Raw genomic sequence first — 18883 nt, forward strand, 5'->3', positions numbered from 1 at the left:
TGGAAGGCAACTGATTTATTTTTTTCTTTCAAGAAAAACATATTCTTTCTATTTAAAACAAGAAAATGATGGTCGAATTGATCTTGCTTCAATGTTTATTAATTCTACTTATCAAAAGTCAATTTTGTGTTTTTTTTAATAAAGTTTTATGTATTCTGCATCAGAATGTTAGGGTCAAAGCTTTTCATTACTCTTTTGCAATGTATATATGCACAGTTAGTGTCCGCGATTGAAAAAAAATGATTAGACATGTGTACCCATATGTGGATATATGTTTACATAATCCATTAAATCTTAATGATTCATGTTAAATCTTGTTCATTTGCAGGTAAGAGACACAGCAATCAACACTCTAGTTGAGATATACAGACATGTAGGAGAGAAGGTTAGGATAGACCTGGGAAAAAAGGGCATTCCATCATCAAGGTTAGTCACTCTTTAAAGTCCTCTTTATTTTCAATCATTTGTAATTTTCATCATAACTTTTATCACTATTGTTAATATTTATAGATCAAGTGAAACTCAACTAAAAATACATATTTGTTTGTCTTTGTCAACTTGCTATTGGCAACAATGTGTATATGTGCATCTTCTGTAAATGATAATGAAAAACAAACAAACCAAAAGCAAACAAAAATAAAACCCAAATAAACCACACACACAGAAGTTTTATCTCTTCAGCTGTATTTTCTTCATGTTTGTATAATTTCATCATATTCTGGTTCTATCATCTGTTGGTTTTTCAACTGTTTACAACCTGTTTGATTGATTTTTTTTTCTATAACTATAGGACAGTGTAAATATATTATGAAAGTTATTATGTATATTCTTAATATGCATCTGATCTATCGTTTACAGGTTATCTATTATTTATGCCAAGTTTGATGATGTGAAGCGGTCTGGACAAATGTTGGTGCAGCCTGAACAAAGTGGTAAGTTATAAGAATGCAGTAAAATAACTAGATTGATATGAAGGAATTTAATGCAAGAATAGAGCCTAGTTTTTGCATTTCTTTTATAGTGTAGCATTACTTCATGTCCTATCTTGAGAGGGTGCGTGTTTTCTTCTTTTCTTTCTGCATATGTGAATCAGTGTAGCATAACTTGGTTTATTGAAAAACCATATGATGAGGTGCATCTGCTCATCTTGTTGTGCGTGTTTGCGTTAGGGGATTCAATACTTTAAACCAGAAAATTTTCCTTCAAATGACAAGCTCCTATTATGACAGTTTATAGGTTCTGTGAATATCTTGACATTAATAACAATGCTTAGCCTTACCCACACATACATTGTCACATTGAAAGACTGGAACTCAACTTTGTCACGATGAAAGACTCATCTAGGTCCTTTCCTTTCTAATGAAAAATTTTCTTGTGAAATTGAAATGCAATCTATTTCTATGCTTGCATTAAGAAGAAAAATATATGGGGGATTCCTACCATTGCAATAGAAACCTACAAGTGTGAGAGAACTGTCAGATCTGACTGAGACCATCCTTGAATCAAACCCAAAAATTTGTGTTTGTCAGGCCCCTCCTTTTCCAAGCAAACAAATAATCTTCATTGTTAATGCAACCAATAAAGCAGCCTCATAGGATATACTCACCTATTGTTCTGTCAATGAATAGCTTGAATGATTCCATTGTGCTTCTTTACTATATCCCCTTGTCTAATTCTATGGCTGAAATAACTGTGTTCTTGTTAGTTTTTAAGGCTTTAATATACTTGGCACAAAACCCAACCAACCTTCCTTCATAGCAAGTTATTCTGTATAAAAAAATACAAAATTAGAGAAAAGGCTAACCAGCGAAAAATAATTCAACTACATGTACATCCACAACCGGGAAGAAAGTTATCACAATTCAAAACAAATGTCCTAATTTGATTATTAAATTGAAGGTCATCCTATGATTGTGTTGTCAGCAGGCCAATATTGGTGTGGTTATACTGGTTTGCTTTATAGGAGATTTTACATCTACACTTTTTTAATATATTGGATACAACTTATTTTTGTATAACATACAAGATTCCCGATGGGTTTATCTCATGCTCTAATAGTTGTAGCCTGTATGCCCTGTTGTGTAGGCTATATGAAGACACTATAAACATTTTTTTAAAACACAAAACAGGTTTTCTTACATATATGCACTCGAATGCCTTGAGCCCAGCTTGAGACACACAACACTTCATAGTTGAGAGCGAAGAGCGTGTTAACCTTTTGTTATATGTTATGTCTGCTACCCTATCGGCTTTTCATTTCATGGGGAGAAAATATCTTTTTGTGATCATACCGTGACCAAAAAAGTTAAAAGAGAAAGGTTTCTAACCTTGGGATTTGTGGCTGAGTATGAAAGGCTTGAAAGTGTTTAGCTGGTGTGGATAAAGAAAGGTGCGAGGACTGGTAGAAGAATAACAAAAAGGAGACAAAGATGAAGGAATAAGAAGATTACATTCAAGAGATGGATTGGAGTGAATAAAATGAAGGATTTTAGTTCTGAGCATTACCAGAATCTGTATTCTAGCAATGAAGAAATATAGATCAAAGACATAATATGGACACACAATGAAAATAGATCATATAGACATATACTGTTTTTTGCATGCTTTGTGAATAGTGTAATATCACAACTGAATACAATGTAGATTTGTTCTGTTGAACACTGCATGATCAATGTCCAAATATTGTATGCACCATGCCACCATTTGATGCCTGACAGTTCCCAATTAATGGGAGATCCCGCTGATATTTAGTTCTAAAGATATCCCTGCATAAATTCTGTAGCATCCATTACTGCAAACAAATCTTAGAACATGGAATCAACTTACCCAGATAGCTTTCAAAGCGAAAGTTCTGAAGTTGAGCGTGATGATGGTGTACATGATGTAGTACTGCTGACATGGCGAACTTGTCAGCCATGTTGGTTTGATCAAATACAGCCATGGTTCATATGAGTCGCTATTTAGCACTCATACTCTGCCGGCATTTGACAAGTGTAGATGGACCGTACCCAAGCAAAGTGTCCGCTATGCAAACATCTCTGGCCAATCACATCACTCAAAAGCGAGGAAGGGGCAAAAAGGTGTCGCATGGGGGTCTCTTCCTGGATGCGGTAATTTGTAGAGCGGAAGTCTGCCGATAACGAGTAGCGGCCTGACTGAACGAGAGGATGCCACTGATTCTCCCCCTCACAGTAGCAAAGACTAAAAACTTTTTATGTATCTTTCTAGAGAGCTGCATAAGGGGGGCCAGCGTAGTACCGTGTGTGTTTGTGCCATCATAGATATACGCTTGTCTGACACTGTAAAGTCTCTCCTAATCACAATAACAGCAGTGAGCATGAATCGATTGGCCTCACATGGCTTTCACCCCAAGTACTGTGCCAACGTCATAGGATTACTCTGATAGGTCGATTGGCTTAATGTTCTTTCTATCACACTTGGATCGGAAGAAAAAAAACTTTCACAACTTGACCTTGTCAGGGATAGTTTTGTCATTCTTTTGGCAACTCTTCTCTTAATCAGCACATATTGGTTTGAAGTTTGGAAACACAATCACTATACGATTGCTTGGTAGACTACTTTTTGAATGAAAATAAAACCTGATGTCATTGTTAATTTGTGGAACAACAATAGAGAGGGAATTATAGATTTATATTTCATGCAGTGCTGTGTTTATGGAACTTTTCAGAGGAGAGACTTCAAAGATATCGAACTATACGGTATGCATATTTTTTTTGCTGAACTGAAATAGTGGTTTACATAGACAAATAGAAAGCCATTCCTTTCTTTATTGTGTGGTGTTTGTTCTAGACAACACATTTCGGACAAAAGCAAGGGTACTTTATTTTGAAAAATGGCTTCTGGTAAGGATTCTGGTGGTAAAGATGGCAAGTTTGAGAAGGACATTTCACTGATCGTCAAGTGCCTCTTGAAAGGACCGCTTCCATCCAAGAAGAAAACTATGAAGAACGGAAAGGGGCGGGACCAGGACAGCCCTGATTCAGGATTTGATGAGGAGCAGACAAAGAGACCCAAGAAGACACCACCTCCACCCCCTCCCAGACCCAAGCCAGCCCCACCCTCACTGCCCCCTCCCCCTCCACCACCTGCTAGAGAGAAGGAAACCCCACCTCCCTCTCCAAAGCACCCCACCCATCCACCACCAGTGCCACCACCTAAGAAGAAGGAGGACAAGAGCACAAATAAACTAGCAAAGGATCAGCTACAGAAGAAACAAGAGGAACAAAAACAAAAGCCACTTTACATAAAAAAGAAAGGTATGTCATTATATCTAAAGATTTTTGTATGTGTAATTACAGGAGGATATATGTATATCATTAATTGATTCTTTGTTTTCTAAATAGTTACTTCATGGAATTCTCTCTTGAACAAAATAAAGGTACAATGGTAAATTGTTCTTTGTTATTTTCCTGACTTGCGGGTTAACAAATAGTATCATTTTTCTTCAAACAAATCCTATGGAAATAAATATCTGTAGATATGCAATGATTTTTGCAGTAAGAACATACATATTACACATCTTTTGAAGGCTAGAAAAGATATACATTTCTTAATCTTTGTATCATCAATTCTTGGATTATTTGCATTTTTTTTTTAAATGGAAGTTTATCGAGATATTCAACTTATTCATGTAGAGTAAAACTCAGTCCATTATATGTACAGTGTGGAGAATAGTCATACAAGTTTAGAAGGAGAAGGCTAGCCATAGACATTTTTTTAAATTTCAAATTTAAGGACTTCTTTTTGCTGTCACAATCTAAATTCAAATTAATATAAAATAATCAGAGATATAAAGGTTAGGTGTATATCTTGCCCTGTTTCTTTTTTCCTTTCTTTTAACGGAAAAGAACAGATGTATCTGCATCACTACCGGCTCTCCTTTTGGATGGAAAGGAAGTGATACTAATAATCAATTATGACTTTACATGACACTCCTGTTCCATATAAAGCCACTATCACATTTAATAAGTAGTTGATTTGTCGTAGCAATCGTTGGTCGCCACTGGAGTCACCAGGAATCAAACAGGAGACCAATTCATAGGATGTGATAATTAAAGTGTACCTTGTACAGTCTGTGCAGGAAATCCCTTTCAGCTGATGGGTGTACAATTTTTAGTATTCCTCACAAATGAGAAGACTTGCAGTAGAAATGATGACTTTTATAAAAAATGTTTTTATCAAAAGAAATCATTCATACCCATGGCTTGAAACTAACAAGAACAGGGTGCCCAATTTTTAACTTCGGACTCTTAATGTAAACAGACCCTAACCCTTCAATTCTGGATCCCCTTAGAATTGAAATGATTTGCTTATTTCATTGAAGTGTAGAGTTAATTTTTTGGGCCATTGTCCTTTGAGTATTTCTGAGTATATGTTTTTAAACTGTAAATAGAATCATTCACATTTTAATTGCACTAGGATGGAACCTCTTAAAAACTTCTTGATCCTCTAATTTGAATTATTGAAATATAAGCCTTTTATATTTCTTGTATTTAGGAGGGGGTGCATATACTCAAACATAAGCAAATCATATGTGCATTGACCTTGGTCTTATGAGATCATAGTTTATTGGCAACAACGCAACAGTTGTTATTCACATGCATGATAAAGAATGAAAATAGGTTAATGAAATAACCTTTAAAATTACGCACAGAAATTTGCTGATATTGATTGACACTTGTTACTAGGCAATACACGTAGCTTCTTAATGAGCATAAGGCAAGCTGTTTCCTGTCCTTAACTCATTATTTTAGGTGGAAGTGTGCCCCCTCTTGTCAAGATGCTGAACATAGAAATAAGTTGCTATTGCCCTTATAATCTGCATTAAGAAGAATTGGGATATCTTTGCTATTAAAAAATTATTGTATGCTTCTCTCATTTAACCATGGTAAAGTTTCTACAGATAATTGTGTTATGAAGATATAGATTGTCTTAACTTTCTGGTGAGACTGTCTTAGTGAATCAGAGCAAAATGTTCAAAATTTAAATGAAAACATACATGTTTTGAGTTTACATTTCTCTACTTAATTGTAAATGGTAATAATAATTCAAACAGTTATGTTCCAGCCACCCATGCAAGAGTTTATCATGATCAGAAACCAATAAATAGGCTGGAAATGCAAATGTAGTTCTTTATGTTCAACTACTTCTGCCCCTAGGCCTCTTCCTCCATCCATCTGCCCCCCCCCCCCCCCCTCACAAAAATAATTAGGGGAAGGGGGTGGGGGTGGGTATAACAATTTTCTTATTGTTTTTGTACATGGTTTGTGTTTATCCCATTGCAACATGCAGCCACCCATCCATCCATTGTAGCAGGTGTCCTTGTTTCATTGTCTAGACAATTCTTAGGTCCACCTGTCACCAGGAAAGACAATAGCCCCTTATTTCATTTTCACACCTGACACATCACGATTGTTTGAGGCCGGAAATCTGGTTCTTGATAAATTTTGAGTCATGGGATGACATCGGGTATCTGTATGCCTATATTTATATATGCTAAAAATGGGAATTTAAAGAAGAAAATGACTCTGTACCACATACTGCTTCACCCATAACGCATGATGATATATTGTCATGACAACATGTTTTTTCTATTGATGAGATATCACAAGATTCTCAGGCTTCAGATAACGACAACTTTTCTGCTATTTCCTTGTCATCGTATTAAAGTAAAACGTAGTTCAAAAGATTTTGTAAGACAACTAGATAATGCGCATGTTTCGATGATGAAAGCAGATTTTCGTTGGCAAAATCTTTATATGGGGGAAATATTTGTTTGCAACAAAGGAATTCCCAGGCCAGCTATAGGGCTGCCACGTACTGAAAGCGCTATATCAAATCTAGGTACACTTGAAGATCTGCAGTCTGCATCTAATTTCCATGGAGATTTCCAGTCAGTAGCAGCCTTGCTTCAAACGCTTACAAGACGGGAAGCTCGCGATTTCACTTTGAGTGAGGCAAAGTCTCAAGAACTTCCTGGCCCCCCAAATTACGTCTTGGCTGTCTTCCTCGGCTTGCAATGTCTATTTCCTCCTATCGCTAATCTCTCACCCTCTCTCGCTTTATCGCAGTTCTGAGTGCTCCATTTTTAGTACTTGTGAAATGTGTGATATAGATTCCAATTGTGAGAGACATTTGTCTTCGTCATAATTTCCATTTTCACATAGGCTAAAGATAAAATTTTGTACAGTCACGTCATTTATGATACGTGAGTGTCTGTGTTTATTGTACATGTTTATAACACTCTTACTTTATCAGCAGTAGGGCAGATTGAATGAATAAACAGTTGCAGAATACAGAGAGAGAGAGAGAGAGAGAGAGGTCCAATAGATAATGACCAAGTGAAATATACTAATGTGCTATGTTTGAGCTGTGATGCAGATGAGTCACCTGGCTTGGATGCCAAATGTAATTATGTTTCTGCTGATATCACAGTGTGTCAAGCAGCTTGGTATCGATAACCCAGAATGGTAATAGGTCATTATGCAATGGCCTGTGGGAGTCTATAGAGTAGTAGGAGGATAAGGAAGTCATGACCCTACATGATGGCAACATTGTTGTGTCTCTGTTAGGCTTTTTCATGATCTGATTTCATCCATGAAGAAAACATTCTAAGTTTCCTTAAATGTGATCAAAAGTTCTCCTCTATAGTAACATCTGTAAAGTAACCCTTGAAGGCAGACAAAAACAAAAACAGAAAAAGAAAAGAGGCAACATTTTCTTCTGCTAGCTAGAAGGGTTTTAACTCACTGCACTTAAGATACTCACCTTTCTGGCTCTCACGAGACGATTCGTCTTGATAAATGTCCACAGTGCCACTTTGGGGCACTTTCCTATCATTTTCCATAGAGTTATGGAATATAATCATGTGGTACCAGGGATAGGGTTTGACACTCAACTGACTGATCAATGTAATCCATGATTTCATTATTACAGATAATTATATGCCCATCATTTCTAACTTCTAAGATGCAGAAAACTTGCAGAAACTGAATTTATGAGTTCATTATTATTTCACCCCTTTAAACAAAGGCTAACCCAATACCACTCCAGATGTTGAAGTATTCTGCTCTGTGGAAGAATCCACAGACTTCTGGAAAACCGATCCATTCTATGTCACCTTAGATCTGCTGCTCCCTTAGTCTGTGTTTGAAGAAGGTGACACAGTGTCAGTTTCAGTTAATAACAAGAAAATGAGCTCCTTTGTACACCCGCACTAGTTTATAAGAGAGTTGAAGTAAGATAAAAGTAAGGTTAGAACAAGATGTTCAAAATTCTATCAAAACTTTGCTAGAAATTACATGAAATGTAATTTTGAGTTATAGTGACGGCAGCATGACTGCTACATGTACTGTATAGTGTTTTATGTGAATCTACATTTTAATACATTTGTTGTTGTTGTTCAGGTAGTGGATGCAATGCAAGACAGTCACTGAAATCATCATTGATTGTTGCAAGTTATCCATTTGCGTTTTTAATTCCTTCTCTTCCTGAAAACATGCTATTTTGCATGAGTAATCGATATCTATTTGGCAAAGGAAAGAGGGAGAAGGAGAATAAAAAGACAAGATATTATATGGGGGCAGGATAAGCAGAAGAGAAAATGATAGGGGCTAAGGGTGATTTGCCCTCGACTGTTTTTTAAAAGCCACTGAATTAACTGAGAGAACAACATGGATGAATGATATTCCTGCCAATGAGTTTTATTGTACAAAATCTTTGAAAACAACATTTTGAATTAGAAAATAGTCGTTGTGAACAAACTTGTAATTCATGTGGGTGGAAGAGTCAAGACTCAAGGATGTAACATTCATTAGAGGAGGGAGCTATAAGTAGATAGAAGGGGCAGTTACACTGTCATCCAAACACGCCAAAAAATGCCAAACCGGAGCCTGGCCGCGATGTTACCAAGGGCAACTAAGCTTTACCGGCAGACATGCCAAGCTCTAAACATTCCAAAACGAAGTGTGATCTTTTGGCGTGTTTTGGCGTGTTTTGGCGTGTTTGGCAAGTATAACCGCTCGCAGTTGTAACATCGCGATGTTAGGCACGTGACTTCCGGCACTTCCGGATTGTTACCCGCGCTCTTTTAAACCACGTTCTTCCCGTGTGATATTTATAGCATTTCCAACGTCGCGCGTGTTATCCGTTCATTCAGCTCCGTTTGTTCCAATTCCGTTAACTCATCCTTTATTCAATCTTCGTTATTCCCGTCTGGCCATATCTGTCTAGTAGTAGTATTTGAGTGTTTTGTTAGATTAATTAATATGGAAGTGAACAATTCCCATTGGACTGATGATGAGATGAAGTTCTTGATTTCGATGTGGAGGCAGGGAGAGCTCCTCCACCAGACTTCCAAGCGTCCCTGCAAACGTGGGGAAAAGGGCTTCAGAGAAATGAGTGAAAGCATGAAATTAACAATTAACAACGATGATTTTCTTAACCTTCCCATATCGTTTTTACTACTAGATTTCGATTGAATTTGGGAAAACTGAATCAGCAGCCGTAGTCCGTACTTCGTAACTTATCCACTCTTGCCTCAAATACTACACGCGAGATAAACAAAACATATCGCATGCATGCGCATGGGATGTATCGCTATTTAGCTAGCTATAGCGCTAGCTGGAAATTGCGCGCGCTAAAAATCTTATAGCAGGCCGGGGTCAAAGGTCGGGAAGACTGCACATGCGCATTACCGACCGAAACACGCCAAAACATCGCTGAACAGCTCCGTCGGTGATGTTTCAGCACAAGTGTAACCGGGTGCACGAAACATCGCGACTTTTCAAAATGAGGTATTTGACAGTATAAATGCGCCTAGAGAGAGAAAGAAATGAATGAGCAATGTGATGGAGTGGAACAAATGTGGGTGGAGATATAAACATTTGTCATATATTGGTGTGAGATGCGACACCAAACATCAAGCCCTTAAGTACACAATATATCTGTCAATACACCAACCCAACAACAATAAACGGGTTTGAATGGAATTTATAAGAGTACAATATAGATTAAAGTCCATGTTATTTGGTAATCTGGCCATTTAAGTGTTGATTTAATTCATTACCTTCTATTATTCTACTGTTTGTTTTTAAAGTGACAGGTAAATGAAAAGATATGCTCAAATGCACTACCTATCTAAGTTGCCTTTCAGTCAAAACTTCATCTATGGGGGGGGGGGGGGGTAGTTATTTATTAGAAGTAGTTATTTGAAAGCTATTGAATATTTATGGAGATGCTTCACTTTACAAGAATTTGAAAATTCCTGTCATGAGTTGCATGATAATATTGCCTGTCAGAATTATTGACAGGAAGGCCCCAAATTATGACCTAAGTTAATGAAAAATATGTTATCAACTCAATGCAGTGTGAACAGTATTTTACAAATTATGTGTACCCACTTTTGCTTGCCCTTTATTGATATGTTCGCATATTTAATGTTCTGTTTTTGGACTGAGAGCAAAATTTGAGGTTATTTTGCCAAAAAATGCCAAATTGGCAAGAATACGCATAATTTTGTTTTTGAATGCATTCATGTCTTGGTATACTGTGCACTATCATAATGTCATTGTATTTTTTTTTTAAATGGCAGCTGTTTTGTTATAACAATGGAGTAGTATCCAATTTGTTTTCACCTGGGACATATTGATCTGAATCATCTGACTCATATCATAGTTGTTTGCGCTTTGCAGTGCACAACTCGCTTTGTTTTTACTTTCAAATGATAAATAGAAAAATCACCAGCTGATGAATAGGGGGCCCCCACTTGTTCACCACAACAACACGTCCCATTGCCAAACTGCCTACAGATGTGCTAGAGAAAGATAACTGAATACATTTGTGGGTGTCGCATTTCTGGCATGCAGACTGGAATGTAATTGGATACACTGCATTGCTGTGTTTGTAATGTAATATGTTTCATTTTTCATCTAAATCGTAGAGTATTACTTCGAAGGAGTTGATATTTTTGTTTTGGCATTGAACTTGATGCTAGTTTGTGACTGTTGGTCTTTCGAGCCACAGGGGCATTGCTGGAGCGCATACTTCACATTGTTATTTAGTACATTTACATCTATATTTCGTGAGGCCATCACCCAAGACGATTACTCAAGACGCTCAAAGTTGAATCATACAAGCAAAGTGTGAGAAACATTTTTTCCAGGCACTTCATGCTGTATGGACTTCAGAACTAGATTCTTCTCGATTTGTTTCTCGTTATTGAATTAGAGATTCTGTTTGAACAAGCCTTGTGGACCTTTGAACAACAAGTATCAGTTTACCAACTTTTCAAGCCTTTTGCATATGAAGTAATAAGGACTTCAAATAATCGTTCGTGACCGTCCCATCACTCACGCCTATTATCAAAGGACAGTTTTTCACTCTTGCCTATTTCAGAGAACAGTTTTGTTTGAGCTCTTCATGACAGTGTCAAGTAAATTGGATAAGTAGATCTAGTTTGGGATGGACAAAGCTCAAGAAAGAACTTGAGAGGCAGCTATCCATAGTTAGGCCTCTCTCTCAACTGTGGTAGTAGTCTTGATGTGGAAACTTGAACTTGATATGCTATTGTACTGGATAGAAACGATAATACCAACATCATATTTTTCTCCTCAGTTGTCATGCCTTGTTACAGCTCAAGAAGTTTGGAATAGGCCTACGTTTGGTATCTTGGAATAAGACTGTAACATCCTTGTTTGTTTATTTGATTTTTAAGAAAACTGGGAACCGTAAAGAGTCTTGCAACTGGTGTATGAATTGGGGAAGGGAACCCAATGACATACATTAGCTCATCTGTTTTTAATATCAATCAGACCCATGCAGGATATCCAATTTACTGGTCGACACAAAATTAATGAGATGGACAGTGTTTATTTCGTTGAACCCTCGGTAGCCACCCCTCTGCATCAATCAGACAAACGTGTGAGATTCCATCATTGTCTTTGCACCGTTTGCCCATCTTCTGCCTGTGTAAGTGAAAGGTCAGAAGCCCTCAAGATTCTCCATCGATGAGTGACTGTCGTAGGGGGATCCTTCCACTACCAATATAGAACTCCCCCCACCATCTGACTCTATGTATCCCCATTGGATGGGCGGGCGTGTGCATGCATCATTCTATCTAATAGATTCTATTGCTCGTCACATCCAGTCTGAGGTGTAGGAGATGCAGCCCATGGTTTTAATCAGCTCACTCTTTTTTTGGATTTGATTGATGTGGATGCCGTTCCACACAAGGTCAGACTTTTTTTAAACTAATCTAATCCTACAAATTTGAGGACTGAAGTTTGCCGAATCCAGACTATCTGTGATACCCCGAGCATTTGAGCACCTTGACTCGACATCGTGATGGTTTGACTCAGAGGGGATTTACCATACCCATTTTATGCCAGAAATTTTAAAGACAGGATTATGGATCATAGATTAAGACATCTCTTGGATTAAACGCTTAGCTCAGTCATGGTTCTATACTCAACCGTGATCAGAGGAAGTTCCAGCTCGGTCTTTGTCTTACGCGGAAGCTACGTTGAGTTATAACTTACTGCCAATAGTGTTACTCTTGTCAGTTTGATGTTTAAAAGTACAGGCGACTTCAGTCATTCAATTTACCTACTTCTCATGTTGGACTGCCCTTGTTTTATTTTGACGAGGTAGAGATAGGATGCAGATAATGAGGACTGAGATTGAAACGGCTTCATTCACAGCGAGTGCTGTCTCAATCTGAATACATGCCAGGGAGAGATAACATTGCTGCCAGACATATGTGAATTCAATTTAGTCACCTTATTCTCCCAATTTACGCTACTCCCATCTGAATTTGTGTTCCAGCTTGTGAGATTCTTCATGACAGTCTGCATTCGGAAACCAAATTGTGTTTTTGGCTGTGTGACAACATTTTAGTTTGAAGAGTTGTTTGTTTACGTCGAAACTTAACAGTTTTTCCATTCATCAAGATAATTTATTCACCATCTCATAAGTTTTCAGGAAGAAGCCCTCAATGATGTCAGTTGCTGCATACTAGCTTCTACTTGTATTCTGCTGGTGATTTTAATTCAGAGCCATTTTCCTTGAGGCAAAAGGAATCAATCAATACTCTTGAGGGATAGAAAGGTCTCATATATGCAATCGTCTTCCCACCAATCCTGTGAAATATTTATTGGATTCTTGAGAAAGAGCTTATATGTTGCTTTTTAGGCAGTGTATAGAATCTGTTGAGTTACTTGTGCAGATTTTATCAAATTTCTTGGTGCTTTGACAATTTTATTGGATTATACCAAACATGGATTATAAGTCTTCGGCAATACCAGTGTCACGCAAGTCGCTGTTCACTCCTAGATATCGTAAGTATATCCTGGCACTTTTTCAGTGCAACCTTAAATTTGACTTTTTTCAATTCACCCTTGAATTTCATTTTCTTCAGCTGCATTGATGCTACATTGTATCTTTTCCCCTTGATATGTTTTTGTTGATCAAGGATGCATGGTACCTGCAGAATTCTTTTTATCATTCCCATAAACCAACTTGTCATTAAAAATGAAATTTATGAGGTGATAGTTATGATTAGATTTATTGTTTTCTTCACACTTAAAAAATCTACCATGTGAATTGTGAATGCTGTGTGATAGAAGAGTAATAGCTTGAAGGCAAGGGCAATAATGACATTGATGTCTTTTGAAGAAAAAAAATGGCAAAGTTATTTGGAGTGAGTAATTGCTCCTGTAAATGCATTGAAGGTCTCTGAAGACATATTATCGTAGAATTTATTAATGACAGACCCAAAATAATCTTCTCTTTTCATGGGTACGTTGCACTTCCCTCTAGAAAAGTCTCTTTCAAGAGGAGACATTTGTTTGTGTATAGATGTACAAAGTGCAATGGATATGAATAATGGCTCATTATAACACAATTATTTCTGTGGATGTCACGACCTTCACGCTATTTACAGGCGATAAGTCATCGCAATACCATTCCAACAAGTTAAAGGAATGCAAGGTTGGTTTGTTTGCAAAGTGCAATTTTATCCACTCGTAACTGTCAAGTCTCGTTTTTGTCATCTATTTCAATGCGTCTGTTTAATTTGACAGGCCCAAGTTTTGCAGATATTCCGCAATCCCATGAAAAAGCAATTTGATTTTGACGTTCGTTGACAGTATCGGAGTAATTGACTCACGAATAGATGAGCCTGGGCAGCTTGGTTCTTTCATTTATTTTCCATTATCTGTGAAATTGTCATTTTTTGATAAATTTCTGATGACGATGATTCATGATATTATTACTGAAGCAGATGCCTATGGTTAATAGACAATACTGTCCCCATAGCCAAACCTAATATTATCCTTTTGTTTGCTTGTTTGCTTAACATATACTATAGTTGTTATTTACACTACCGGTATACAGTGTAGATATTAAGTTATTTATTTTATTTCATGATTTTTCAGATAAATTACATTGAGATCCCTTTAATCATGCGCATTAAATCACCTTGCTGCATGTTTAGCTGGAAAGCAATTAATTTTCCTGTGGTCTGAATAATTTCTTGCATATTAATTAAACCACAGAGATGAATTTTCATCATAGCTATGGAATTGTCTAAAACAAATTTTCTTCTTTCTGTCTTCTTAAAACTAAACCAATATTTTCCCTATTGAAATAGTCATTGTGTTACCATTTTGCTTACTATATTTTTCAGATTATATACAATATTTGTATGAAGTTTGTATTATGTGACAAAGATTATAAGCAACAGGATTGAGCTACATGTATCGGCTTGTACATGACACAGGACATTTAATTGGAACCATGGTAGATGTGAGCAGTGTGTTTATTGAATACAGACCTTTAACCATGTGGAGTGGATATATAGGAATGCACACGCGACTGACACGATGTCATAAGTCTGCTAGAGAGATCCATCGTGGAACATAACACCCGGGCTGTAATTAGCTCTCAATATAGCCTGCCGAAAACCTTGATTCGGTTAACCCATTAGAGACCATGCCAGAGATAACTATGTTGAATTTCCATTGAAATGGCAGCCACATGTGTGTTATGTCCCATTTGCAGCCAACATCAAATTTTGAGTGTAATTAAATATGAAGAATCCAGAAGCAGGTTATCAATTTCTTTCAGCTGATATGTATTGGTCATGAGGATGTATATGTTACTATTTTGCTGCCAATTCAGAAGTACATTTCTTAAATGATTATTTCTTGTGAGAGATTGTCTCTTGGGTCTTATTAGTCCATTGATTTTTTCAGTAATATTTATCTACACTGTGGTTATCAATTTCTTTTAGCTGATATGTATCGGTCATGAGGAAAACCTGTCATACAGCTATATGTTGCTATTTTGCTGCCAATTAAGGAGTACATTTCTTAAGTGATTATTCTAGTCAGAGATTGTCTCTGAGTTATTTATTAGTCCATATATTTATTTCAGTAATATTTATCTACACTATATAAATAAAGCTTCTTAACAATCATGCAGACAAACCCTTTTAAAAACCAGTAGATTCATGGCCTTTTCAAAAATATTTTTTAATATTGTTAATTGAATAGTGCATGTGGAAATAAGCTTATTTCTATTTGAACTGATGTCGAGTAATGATAACCCAGATAAAGTATTTCCTCCAGATAACAATCTAGAATACAGCCTTTGATAGCTAGAAGTTCAATAGTATTGCAATCATTCTAATAATTCCTTTCTGTTGATAAAGATCTGTGATTAAAGTAGTGTGGTAATGCTGATTTATGTTTTTTGTGCCATTTAATAGACTCATTAGTAATGCTAGAAACTGAAGCTCAATTATGATTTATTCTTAACATATATTGGTTGTAGGATTGCACTCAAATTTATTACAGACCTGAATACCATGCAGGCATGCGAATTATTTCATAATCATGCATCCGATTATTAAGGTAAAAAAGAGTCATTATCTTTCGTTACAATTAAAATACATTTTGCATAAAATGTCATGGAAAACAGATCTCACTAAGGGTTAGGGTTGGTACACAAAATAAACTGCTCTTTACTCCCGTACATCATGTTTAGAATAATTGATTTAGGCAGAACATTCCTTTTCTTCTTTGTTAGTTACCATCATTCATAAACAATAGTTTTCATTTGTATGCAGATCTGGAACTGGGGCTTCAAGTTCAAGACCAGCAACTTCTTTGTATAAATGGGATTCTGTCAAAACAACATATCAGGCTTTATTTCATAGAAGTAATCCTTTTTTTCCTTTTCTCTCTTATTTATTTCAGCTCCTGCCAAACCATCAGCATCACAAGATGAGACAGACAGTAAGCCTGTAAGTATTCCATAATCAGTATAGTGGTTGCTAACTTAGAATCATTTGATGAGGAGTGCATGAGCATTGTGTCTGCTGAAAGCCAGAAAGGTGTTCACTCTGTTGAATGATATGAGTTACTGCCCTTTTTGCTCTTGGCTTTAAAACAATATTGATAACAAATAGTTTTAAAGAGATTTAGTGACATCCCATAGCAAGTTGAAAATTTAATTATGATTGAATACTATGACTGGAACATTGTGCACCATTGTCATCATCACCATCAAAATCATTGCAGACATGAATTTACAGCATTCTTTACATTTATTTGTTTTCATTATCACATTAATTCACCTTCAATTTATCACATTCATAATCACAGATCATTCATAAAAAAGAAAACAGTAGTATTTGTTTAATTTTTAAGAAATCAAACTCATTGATGAAGAGGTACAGTGTATATTGGACTCGATCTTGCCTCCTCCCTCCCCCCAAAATGAAAATAAACATCCTCACCCTGACACCTTTTAATAAACTGATCACCCATCATCCATCTTGTGTGCTTATCTCATCAATTGATGAAGCAATAACTTCATTTATGAATTAATCACTTGTTCACTGTGTAAATTGCAACACCATAAGCTCATCTTGTAGTTCATAAACACATCATTAGTGTACTACTTATAGTTCTGATCACTAGACTCCATACATTTCATTAAGTGCATGTTAGCCAAAAGATAAAAACCCTACACTATCAGAATTTTGCAGCACTGATACCTAGAGTTTGAAAGATTTGTTGCTATTCTTTGTACTCCGCTGTCTGCTCACACCTCCAGAAATGATCTAAGAATTAATACCAGTCAAGAAAGAAAGAAAGAAAGACAAGAAGAACAAAACTCTTTTAAGCAGAAAATAGTAGAGTTACATCATTACGGTTTGAGAATGAGATATTGATTGGCAGTTTGATTGGGGTCCAGACAACTCGCCACAAAGACAACCCGCCCCAAGACAACCCGCCACAATACCCTGGACATCCCGCCACAATACCCTGGACAACCCGCCACAATACCCTGGACAACTCGCCACAGCCTTTTCGGACAACTCGCCACACTTTTTCCCATCATGATTTCTAGATCTAAAATGAAATGAAACTGTCATTTTTCATGATTTTCGTGCTTTTATAAACACAGTCATTACAAAGAATAAAGAATAAAGTTGATTTCCCTAATTGTAACAATAATATATATTGAAATGAAATTGTCATTTTTCATGATTTTCGTGCTTTTATAAACAGTCATTAAAAAGAATAAAGTTGATTTCCCTTGTAACAATAATATACTTTTGATCTAGAGGTCTATAACAGCTGCATTTTTCTGTCCCAGAATTTTTTTATGGTAGGATACTGGAAGCACTGGCGTACTGATGGGGGGGGGGGGGGGCAGGTAATATTAGAATGTAAAGATACGCCAAAGATACATAGCAGCATATTCCTACCATTAAAAAGTTTCCTGAGACATGAACTTAAAAATCGTAGTCGTAACTCGTAGTCGTAGTACGCCTGGCTTGGGTTCGTCCAAAATAGATTCTTGTTGCAAGCGCAAGGAAAATCATCTTTATTCTTTAGAACAGCTCTCAAAATACTCACAATTTCCATGTTTCCTGCCATAACTGTGTTTATAAAAGCACGAAAATCATGAAAAATGACAATTTCATCTAAGATGGGGGATTTTAGATCTAGAAATCATGAGGGGAAAAAAGTGTGGCGAGTTGTCCGAAAAGGCTGTGGCGAGTTGTCCAGGGTATTGTGGCGGGTTGTCCAGGATATTGTGGCGGGATGTCCAGGGTATTGTGGCGGATTGTCTTGGGGCGGGTTGTCTTTGTGGCGAGTTGTCCGGGATTCGTTTGATTTCACCTTAGCTTTTATTGTTCAAAGGAAACAATTTTTGTAGAAAATTTGTGAAATTTGTATAGAATGACAGTGCAAGTTCTTCGTTCCAATGCTTTGTATCGTGTCTAAAATTCACCATGTCATTGTGAGCTACATGTACGCATGTATATGATGTAAAGTGTAAGTTGTTTTGTTTCAGTTTTGTTGTTATGTGCATGTACATTGTACAAGTTTTATGTTTGCTTTGTATGTTCCATACATGTTATACACATCAGTGATATTCCATAACTTATTTAATCTAATAAGGGATGTATTAACTTTGAGATAAGTTTGTTGCTTGTCTCATATAAATCCTTTCTTTTTCCAAAGAATGTATACCGTAGCCATAACGCTCATGTAACAGATAAAATATACAATTTTTATTTAGAGGGATTATTTGTTTGTTGCTACTAACCATTCATATAGATATGAATATCTTATTATCTTTATTTTATGTAGCATTTATGTATATTATATTTAGTCTACGTATTTAATATCTATAGGAATGATAGGAATCTTAAACCTGTTTTTGTTAAGTGATTTGTGTATTTTTTCTTTTTGTAATTTTCTTTTTATATTTAAGTACCCCCTTAAAAGTTAATTAGGCCAAATAATATAAAACTAGATGGAACTTCGACTGCGCGCAGTCGAAA

General features: G+C 36.4%; 1 protein-coding gene across 17 annotated transcripts in view; it reads left to right on the plus strand.

Moving 5' to 3' along the window:
* The window catches only part of LOC581599 (CLIP-associating protein 1), a 92046-nt gene that overhangs the window by 22901 nt on the left and 50262 nt on the right, over positions 1–18883 (plus strand). For all 17 annotated transcript variants that reach the window (XM_030973429.1, XM_030973428.1, XM_030973430.1 and 14 more), the window contains exons 8-10: positions 329–426; positions 859–932; positions 16278–16324. In XM_030973429.1, coding sequence (XP_030829289.1) covers positions 329–426; positions 859–932; positions 16278–16324 — 219 coding nt within the window. The remainder of the gene's footprint in view (positions 1–328; positions 427–858; positions 933–16277; positions 16325–18883) is intronic.

This window comes from Strongylocentrotus purpuratus, unplaced genomic scaffold (genome assembly GCF_000002235.5).
Source record: "Strongylocentrotus purpuratus isolate Spur 01 unplaced genomic scaffold, Spur_5.0 spur5_scaffold_6, whole genome shotgun sequence".
NCBI lineage: Eukaryota > Metazoa > Echinodermata > Echinoidea > Camarodonta > Strongylocentrotidae > Strongylocentrotus > Strongylocentrotus purpuratus.